The sequence below is a fragment of the Poecilia latipinna genome, unplaced genomic scaffold (assembly GCF_001443285.1).
Source record: "Poecilia latipinna isolate Pla-1442-1.1 unplaced genomic scaffold, P_latipinna-1.0 Scaffold1635, whole genome shotgun sequence".
Taxonomy (NCBI): Eukaryota; Metazoa; Chordata; class Actinopteri; order Cyprinodontiformes; family Poeciliidae; genus Poecilia; species Poecilia latipinna.
Window position 1 is genome coordinate 3,675 of NW_015114251.1, and position 10,132 is coordinate 13,806.

A 10,132-nucleotide genomic window follows, 5' to 3' on the forward strand; every position below is an offset into this window, starting at 1 on the left:
ATTAAAAACAGAGAGAGACTGAGAGCTGTTGAGGAAGAGCTTTGTGTTTCTTCAATTTATGCCAGGAAATCAGCTGTTTTCATCCAAATATGCACAGGTTTCACACTAGATGGGTAAAATATACAGATATTGACATTTTGTACATGCAAATCTTCATATTGTAACAGTGAAATCTTTCCCAAATATTGCTTCTTTCAGAATAAGAATTATTTTCTGTATTCCAGCTATAAAAATGCTTGTGGATTAGTTTGTAAAACACTTTGAAGTTTTCTACAACTACAATTTCACACCACAGTGTTGTGGCTGTTCAGGTGTATTTTTGAAGTGGACATGTTAAGTGCAGTTTGAAATAAGAAATGTAAAATGTAATAAAAATAAATTTTTGTTGTGTTTATTTGATTCCTATTCAAGACACTTTGATAAGAATTACTATATATGTAATACAGAGTATCTTTGTTTACATTTTTGGTTGGTGATGTGCCTCGTGATTTTTTCAATAATGTAGCTTCACTCAGAAAAGGTTGAAAAACACTGTAATAAGTCATCAATAGGCTTGAGTTTTTAGCACAGAATCTGTAGAAACCTGACAATATGCTAAGTTTAGAATAACTTAAACTTTTGTTTCTTTAACCGTGACTCTTTTTTTTGCTGATATGGTCTTGTTTATTAAAGGTCTAGTGCTGACACCAGAAAGAAGCAGTATTGTAATTTCATTAATGAAAAACATCTTTGTGCAACCGATGACTACAATAAAATATATGAATTTATTCTGATTTTGTATAGGAATAAAAAAAACTTGAATGGTCCACTTGAATAGAGTACCCCAGTGCATTTTACATGCCATATAGATTAAGATAACATTGAAGATTATTTAAAAATATCATGTATGTAGCAAACATATAGAGATATTAGATTTTCCTCCTATCGCCCAGCCCTACTTGTGAGAACAATGTTTGATTCCTGGAAACTAAACTGCCTGATTGAAGATGAACTAAAGCCAATGTTTGATTATAGAGACGGAACAGAGCTCACTTTGCATCATTTTTACCTTTCCAAACAGCTGGAGAGACTTTTTGGGTTTCTTCTTTGGGGAGAAAATCTGGTTGTATTCTTCAGTCCATTCAAGTAGTCTCTTGCTGGGTTTTCGTATTCGTTTATGTTCTGGAAACACAAAAAGAAGGAAATCATTAAACATTCTGTTGATACTTTATTGAGTAATTAACTTGTAAATGAGTGAATCACACAGGAACAACTTGATGAGTTAAGATATGGTGAAGAAGATGACTTGCTGAAAATCAACCCGAGCTTTAGAAAGGGAAGACATTCAGGATATGTTTACTGTTCCAGAAACTGATGATCTACTGGCTAATTCCATATCTGAATGGACAACCAGTCAAACTTTGAAAGAAATGGGCTACAGCAGCAGAAGGCCAAGCAGGTGCCACTTTGATTAGATAAGAACAGAAAGCTGAGGCTAAAGAAAATGGTTGGATGGATGCGACCTGCCCATGCAGACACAGGTCACATTTCAAAAGATCAGATACGGATCTGTGTTGTTCAGACTGTCATGAAAAGATCAGACGCAGATCGCATTAAGGCAAAAAAAAAAAAAGAAGGGGGATTTAGGTCACTTCATTCTGCAGAGTGAATGTAGCCTAACAGACAGGAAAACATTGGTTGTTGCAATAAGTTTTGGAAAAACAATTCATCCAAAGTCTGGAAAAGTTTTGAATGTTTACTCTGCCTTTAGTCTGATCTGTAGTAAATGCACAGATAACCACCTTCATCCACATTACAGGTGTTTTATCTCAGCTCTAATAGCAGGAAGACAGCAGTTTTCATGTTCAGTTTATCACATTTCGCAAAATGGATTGTGCTACAGAAAATGCCAACTTTCCATTGTTGTTATTTTTGTGAGGACGGTACGTCAGACTGTCCTTACCGGCTGAAGTCTTGTCTTGTTCCTCAGCTTCAAGAATCACGTCCGTCTTGTTCATCATGTCGTCTCCGAGGCTGGTTGGCTGTTCCAGGATGAGTGTCAGACATTCCCTCCTTTCCAGAGGAACACCAACCTGCTGGTTGCCCTCCAGTCTTTCCCATCTCTGCTGCTCCTCTTGCCCACCAATGTCTCCACTACAGCCAGCCTGAATCCAGCTACTGCCAATTTGTACATCCAGTATTTTTGAAGTGATATCTGCTGTTGGCCAGGAAGTGATTCCTGTTGTTGACTTTACTCCAGGAAAACCAGGTCCAGACACTCTGCGATTGGTTTTCCCTTTCAACCAATGGCTGCCACTCTTTCTGCTACAGGGCCTCTTGAGTTTCTGGCCTTTACCACATCCGCTCTGTCCAATCACACTTTTATCTGCGATTGGATCGGTTTTGCTAAGAACACATGTGTGGCTGTGTCCTTCCAGTGGAGCCTTGTTTGGCATCATCAGCGGCTCCTCCTTCACATGTCCACTGGGTGGCCCAATCTCTAACTCTAGGGGCGCGCCTTCTCGCTCTCTAGTGTCATGCAAGTCCTTCAGCATCATAAGAAAAGTGCTAAACTGGTATTTTGAGTCTGGCCTGAAAGAGACTGGCTTTCCATTGCTGCCGTTTGGTAAGGATTGAAAGGAAACCTCCGTAACATTCTTGAAGGCTTTCATGAAGGAAAACGGTGATTGAGGTGATGGAGGTTGTGTTGGTGGGGGCAGATCTTCATGCTTTGCCTTAACTATAGATGTAAGCGGTATGAAGTCCATTGGCGGAGTTGAAGAAACTGAAAGGTCTTCATCTTCACTTTTAACATCAGCTTCAAAATCATCTGAATCAGAGAACAGTATGGAAGGGGAGCTACATCTAGAAAAGCAGTCACCATTGTCAATGTGAGTAGATTTTAGAAGTTTTAAATTAGTGCAAATATCAAATTTGGGCTCAGCAGAATCCTGAACTGTGTCCAGAGGTTTGCTCAGCTTAGTTTGCTCAGTCTCCTGCTGGGCTTTTCTACGTTTCCTCTGGTCGACAACCTGCAAGGCCTTCAGGGCTCTGGTCATCAGCCGACTGCTTGCTGGAAGATGCGCCAGCTGCTCTTTCAGGACTTTCTGAATTTCTTTAGCCTGCGTCAATTTGTGAACAGCTTTTCTGGATTTTGGAGAAGGCCGACTTTCAGGGAGGTGAGGACTTCCTGTTGGAGAAGCTGCAGTTTTAGTAGATGAAGTGTTTTCCTCTGAGCTGTCTGGCTGGTCAGACGATGTCTTTGTTTGACTGCAAACAGAAATGTCTTTACATTCTAATCTGTCTGATTCATTGCACGATAAGGCGGTGATACTTTCTAGACTAACGTTTGACGCTGGGATACGTTCTACTTCTGGGCTGCTCAACGCATCAGAAAGTTTTGTGGAAGTGAGAGCATTGTTTCCAGGTGTCTTGGCGTTTTTTCCAGGTGTCTTGGCGTTGTTTCCAGGTGTCTTGGCGTTGTTTCCAGGTTTCTTAGTGATGTTTCCGGGCGTGGGAGTGTTGTGTTCAGGTGTCTTAGTGTTGTTTCCGGGCGTGGAAGCGTTATTTCCAGGTGTCTTAGCGTTGTTTCCAGGTGTCTTAGCGTTGTTTCCAGGGGTCTTAGCGCTGTTTCCAGGTGTCTTAGCGCTGTTTCCAGGTGTCTTAGTGTTGTTTCCAGGGGTCTTGGCATTATTTCCAGGTGTCTTAGCGTTGTTTCTAGGTGTGGGAGTGTTGTGTTCGGGTGTCTTAGTGTTGTTTCCGGGCGTGGAAGCGTTATTTCCAGGTGTCTTAGTGTTGTTTCCAGGTGTGGGAGCGTTGTGTTCGGTTGTCTTATTGTTGTGTTCGGTTGTCTTATTGTTGTGTTCGGGTGTCTTAGCGTTGTGTTCGGTTGTCTTATTGTTGTGTTCGGGTGTCTTAGCGTTGTGTTCGGTTGTCTTATTGTTGTGTTCGGGTGTCTTAGCGTTGTGTTCAGGCGGTGACTCTGATGACAGCCGAAGTAGGCCAGACTCACTTCTAGCTCGTAGCTTCTTGACTGAGACCTTGATGAATTTTGAAGGTGTAATTTGATCCGTGGAGACGCTCGTTTTGCTGCCTGTCAAGTCTGATTTATTAGTTGCAGCTTTATTCACATTACTATCTGATGTCTTCTCTTTCTTATTGCATTCACTTCTGTTAGTGGTGACATTAGTCAGACATGAGTGTAAATATTTGTTTTGTTCTAACTCCTTGCGTATTAGTTTCACAAACGGGAGTCTGCATTTAGAGACCAGATTTTTTTGCTTTTCTAATATTGAGACTGGATCCCTGTTTTCGACTTCTAAACAGGGCCCCAAAGTCTGCTTTCTTTCTTTCTCCTGGTCAGAAGGTTTTTCAGTTTCATCAAGTTGTTTAGTAGCAATTACGACAGAAAGTTCAGTTGAACTTACAAATGTTATCGTCTTTGGAGAATCTGAGTCATCATTTAAACCGACTTTCTTTGAGGGATGAAAGTCTTTTTCAACATCCGGGTCGTCAGATGAAATGCTTGAAGGGTTTATTTTGGTCTCAGAAGTCTGTTTGTCTTCAGTGGACAGCTGGGCCTTTGGTTTGTCTAAAGACCCACCTCTTCCTTCAACAGGGTTGGCCTCGCTGGCCCTACATTTCTCAGGTACTGAGTGTTCATGTATTGGACCATTATCTGTTGACTTATTACTGTCTGCCAGTATGACTGGGTCATTGGACCAGGCGTTGATGTTGATCATCGAGGCGGAGGGAACCGGCGCCTTCTTGCTAACGGTGGATAAGTGCTTTTTCTTACAGGGACCCTTACTAAAGAGGGAGCGGTCCGACACTGGGCTGGTAGTTTTTGGTCGCCGGTCTCTGCCCGATTTACTGAACCACAGTCCGGTCTGGGTGTCTGGCTGCTTCTTTAGCTCTTTGACTGCAGCCGCAGACGGCTGGCATGGAAGCAGCTTTGGCTGACGCTCAAGAGCTTTAGGACACAAAATCTTTGGGACTGAGTCGAGATCAGAGTATGGGCACTCTCTGTTGTCTCTGTGAGACTGATCAAGACTGCAACACAATGTGTTTTCATTCCCAAGGTCCTGAAGGGATTTGCTTCGCTTCTTCTTGGTAGAAGTTTTCTTTAAAGTGCTTGGTTTTGTCTGTGCTGTAGCTGCAGACGAGGTGGATCCGTTCTTTAAGTGCAACGGTTCAGAAACAGTGGGAACCAGGAGAGAGGGCGAGGGAACGGCTGGATGGGGCTTCTTCTGTCCTTCTGCCGGGGAACTGCAGGAAAAGGTTTGATCTGTGGATGGAGCCAGAGACGGAGAAACGTCGGGTCGCCCAGACAGAACAGATTCAGCCTCGACCACACTGCATCTCCACAAATGCTGGAAACGCTTAGGGATCTGCAGCAAGACGAGAAAACATGTCCGTAAGACATTTAACCAAAACAACAGACTGTTATCTTTTCATGATGCTTTTGGTAGTCACAGATTTCTGTTAGTGTTCTGGATTAGAGCTACTGTCCCAAAATAAAGCAAAGGACCAACCTTTCATCAGAACACGCATCATGCAATAAGTCACAATTGAACACTTACAGTGTTTCTGTTGTTCTGCTCTCTTTGCTTGCTTCTTCGTCTCAAAAGGAGAAGTTGGTCGAACTCAAAGCCTCCGTGGAACGCCTGAGTTGATTTTTCCTCCACCCAAACGTACTCCTTCGGCTCCCCAAAGGTCCGGACGTGATATAGCCGACAGAGCCGGTCACAGGGCTCTGCAAAGAAACCAATACCTGCTGATTGTTTTTAGAAAGTGGAAATTACAACACCAATACCCAGAAAGTACAGAAAGAGTTAACAATATGCTGAAATATGGATGAAACATCAAACAAGGTGGTTGAAAATCCTAAAACATAAATCGTTAGTGCAAAAATAATTTGGCAAACTACAAGAAAAAACTGATGTCTGAAAAAGTGTTGCAATTTCAAACAAAGTCTTATAATCTTCAGAAAATTATTTTCCAGTTGAGTCACAATCGTGTCTGACGTTTTGATGGAAATAATCAACAGTTGCTGGAAACGTGTTGAGAAAAAATGAAACAAATTAAATTAGAGAAGATTCAGGCTGAAGCTGCCAGGAAGCAATTGTCCTCCTGGTGAGTCGTTTCCATAGCGACGACCCACCTGGAGTAAAACAAGGTCAAAGTCAAACTGAAACCAAGCTGAACATTGATTAGTAACAATTAATCGTTTTAATCATTACAGAAATAATTGTCAACTAATTTAGTGATCAATTAATCGTTAACTAAATAAAACGGGTTTGTGGTTCTACCTTTCATCCGGTGATAGACGCCCAGTGCCGGGTCGGACAGCACCTCACACGGCCACCAGGGCCGGCGGCCGAACTTCGCCCAAACGATTTCCCCCTCAGCGAACTTCACCGGAGGCGGAGGCTTTTTCCTCGAGCCGCTCGGCTGCTGCAGGACACGAACACTCTAAACAAATCCACACGCTGTTTTCTCATGTAGTTATTTCACAAGCATGCAGATAAACCAGAAGTAAATGTTTCTGACCTTTGACCTCTTTAATTCTGTTTTCCATTGATTAATAAACAATTTCACCCACAAAACAAACTGCAGCAAAATGTACACTAGTTCATTTAACAGAAAATCCTTCAGTTTGAGTCAATGAATGGGTTATGTCACTCTGAACTACACTGTAAAAACATACTTTGTGAAGGACATTTTAACTTACTGTGTTGTTTCATTGCCTTTTAAATTGTTTTAAGTTTTTATAGGTTGATTAGGAGACGCCTACTGCACATTAGCCAATATAAATATAAATGTTAGTTTTCTGTTTTTATGATTAACTACAGTTGGACGATACGGCTGAAAAACAATATGTCATATCAGCTAATATTGATCATTATTGGTTTGATTTTATTTTGTTTGCTGAACTGTTTGACCCAATTTTCACTTCACATTTTTTATTTTTAAGCATCTACGAGGAGAAACCTGGAACTGCTGCAACAGGCTGTTGCTAGGTAACCGAAGAGTGAGTGAGTTGCTAGGTAACCGAAGAGCGAGCGAGTTGCTAGGTAACCGAAGAGTGAGTCAGTTAGTTGATGCTACCCAGCTAGCTTAGCCAGTCATGGGAGTTTGAGCGGGTCAAGTCTGTCCTCTGCCTACATCTCCCAGAATACTGTGCGGTTCTGGATCAGAGTTCAGTCAATATTCTATATATTGATTATTCTACAGACATATTATCTATTGATATAGATCCTGTCCCTATGGCAATAGACATTATTGAGTTATTGCCTCCATGCTACAGACAGAAGCAAGCTGAGCTTACCACCGTCCGCCATGCAGGACAGTCATCGAACAGGAAGAGCTCCGAGTCGCTGTCCCACTCGTCCTCTGAGCCGTCCCAGTACCGCCGGCGCTGACCCGAGGACTGGGAGCGCGTCACCACCTTGGGCGGCGCCACCGCCGACTCCTCTGGGTCCAGACGAGCGTCCACGGGGGTGAGCTGCAGCGAGGTCGGCGGCTGGTCGCGTTTGTCCAGGAAACCAGGGCCCTGCGCGGCGCTCTGCGGTTCCTCGTCGGCGCCGTCGGCCTCAAACAGAGCCGAGTCGAAGTGCAGCAGGCCGTTGGCGAAGGGGCTGCTGCTGTCCAGAGAGAAGGCCGGGCTCGGCGGGCTGGATGGAGAGTTGCCTCCCATTTTCTCAGAAACAGCAGACTGGTGGCAACAAACAGCAGGAAAGTCTTTACTTTCACTTTGGAGCTCCGTTTGCTTTTCACCAGAAGAAGATGAGACGTCAACGTCTTCCTGGGAGACAGAATACTCTCTGTACTCTGCCCAGCAGTCCTCTGTCCTGTCCCTCTGGTTGGACCCCCAGTCCCAGCGCCGGTCGGGCCCCCGGCTCGGCATCACCAGGTCGGGCCGGCTCACCATCTTGGTGAGGTGCTGCAGCCTCCTCAGGGGGCTATATGAGGAAGAGGAGGAGGAGGAAGAGTGGTCTGACTGGATGTAGCCGTAGACAGACGTGTGTTTGAGGGAGGAGGCGGCGGCTGACATGGCTGGGCTGATGCAGCACGGGTCAAGGGCCGGGGTCAAAGGGCAGCTGGACTTCCTGTCAGGGCCTTTGGAAGGCCCACTCATTCTGACATGATCCGGCCCTGAAACAGAAATTGTCTTTTTTTAGAGTCCGTATACTCCATTGAACGATCGTTCAAACAATTTTTCTGAACTAAAGTTTTAACCCAGGTGAGCCACGCGGTTCACCTAAAGACTAAAATATTAACGTCTTTTTATATTTATGTTATAAACAGTGTGAAAATATTTCAGAGCCGGAGCAACTTTAACCATGTTGGCAACAAACTCAGCAACAGCAACACTGAAGGCAATATGTCTTCTATGTATACCATAGAAAATTAAAAAGTCACAAATTATCCCAATTTGGTCACAGAAATCTGAGCTCAAATAAACACTTAGTTTCACTGTAACTTATAATGACAGATGCAGTGATAAAATCTTTATACTTTATTTCTCTTATCTTCAGTATTTAAAACAGGCCAACAGAGAAAATAAGCAGCAATATCAACCAATAAAACAAGAAAATTAATTATATAACAGCTGATATAATAGGCGATAACAGAGCAGCTAATTTAAAAGTTGTTTTATTATTGTTATATTTACCAGCCTATTGTTAAAAAAAAAAAAAGTTTTTCTATCTCAATCAGATAAAAATGATTTAGATATTTTTGGTTTAATTATAGTTGACAGTCACATAAATACTAGGTAAAATATATTAGATTTGTGTAAAAATAATTCACCGCCAAACAAAAGATTCATGATAGTTTATGTGCGAAATGGAAGAAGAAATAGAAGAAAATGGGAAAACGTTTCAAATTGAACCGCTGATAAATAAAGTTAGCTAAAGTTGGAAAGGTTAAAATCATCTCGGTTTTTAATATTTCTTTGGGCTGCAATGAATCCGTTAGTTTCTGTGATATCACTATGCAGTAATTATCTGAGCTGACCTGCAGCTCCGTTTCCTCTTCAGATCTGAATGAAGCCAAAATAAAACATGGATCCTGCAGCGGCGCGTCCTAACGTCACATTTCAGCTGAAAACACGGAGCTGCCGGTCTGCGCTGCTATCGCGAGATGTTGGAAATGACATCCAACGCGATAAGGTCAGGCTGGAATCTCATGGACGCGCGGCGGCCAATCAGGCCCGCAACGTCAGGTTACATGATTAAAAAAACCATCAGGGATTGGGATTAACGTGGACACAGGCGCGCGCGTGCGCGCCTGTGTCCACGCACGAGGAAAAGTGTGTGCGTGTATGTGTGTCGGTGTGTGACGACATGTGTGCATTATGCATGCGGCGGCTTGATGCCTGGAAATAAAAACCAAACGCGACAAAAAACAACAAGTTCAGCAAGGCACACGAGCACGCGCGCGCACAGACACGCGCACGCGCTCCCACCGACATATGCGGGGCTATGAACATCAGAAAAAGCAGAAATCGCGCAGAAAACGCCGCATGTCGCGGGATGTGCCGCCTGAATCTTACCATTCCGGTGTAGCGGAGCGCCGCCGCGCCGCGCCGCCTCCTCATTCTGGTGGATAAACGGGCCAATTTCAGGATTTTTGAGAGCGGATGAGGCGAGTCCCCGCGGCAGCACTTCCTAGGCCCGGATCCTGAGCTCTCTCTCTCTCTCACCCATTCCCCCTCCAACACACACACTCCCCTCCTCCCAAAGCATGCGCTAACCCAGCGGCCCGGGAACAGCCTAACACATCACAAATTCCTCTGTTTGCTTTGAAATAACTTTATAATCCCGTTTCTAATCTCGTTTCTAATCCAGTCAGAGGGTGGCTGCTCTGCTGGCCGCTTCCTGCCGGCAGTCATTCGGCCAGGCGTCACCGCCGCTCAGCGCATCTTCATCACCAAAACCCAGAAAATCACCAAAACAGCCATAAGCCCCGCCCCTTTTCTGCATCCTTCATAATTAACCCCGTCACCTGCCGGGAGCCGCACGATTCAATCAAACATCGCTACGAAAGATTTATGTGATGGTGCAAAAGGAAAAATAACAAGTTAGCATATTATTTTACTGTAAATTAATTTTTAAGTATTTCTTATATCTCACATGCAGGTAGATTT

At 43.8% G+C, this 10,132-nt stretch overlaps 1 protein-coding gene across 1 annotated transcript; it reads right to left on the bottom strand.

Moving 5' to 3' along the window:
* Positions 1-845: 845 nt before the first annotated feature.
* LOC106964181 (histone-lysine N-methyltransferase, H3 lysine-36 and H4 lysine-20 specific-like) lies at positions 846-9,651 on the bottom strand. Its single transcript, XM_015059536.1, has 6 exons — positions 9,539-9,651; positions 7,310-8,136; positions 6,291-6,453; positions 5,562-5,734; positions 1,943-5,369; positions 846-1,161 (listed from the first exon to the last, which is right to left on the bottom strand). Exons 2-6 carry the CDS (start codon positions 8,117-8,119, stop codon positions 992-994), a joined length of 4,743 nt encoding a protein of 1,580 aa, XP_014915022.1. The 5' UTR covers positions 8,120-8,136; positions 9,539-9,651; the 3' UTR covers positions 846-991.
* Between the last annotated feature and the right edge of the window lie 481 nt (positions 9,652-10,132).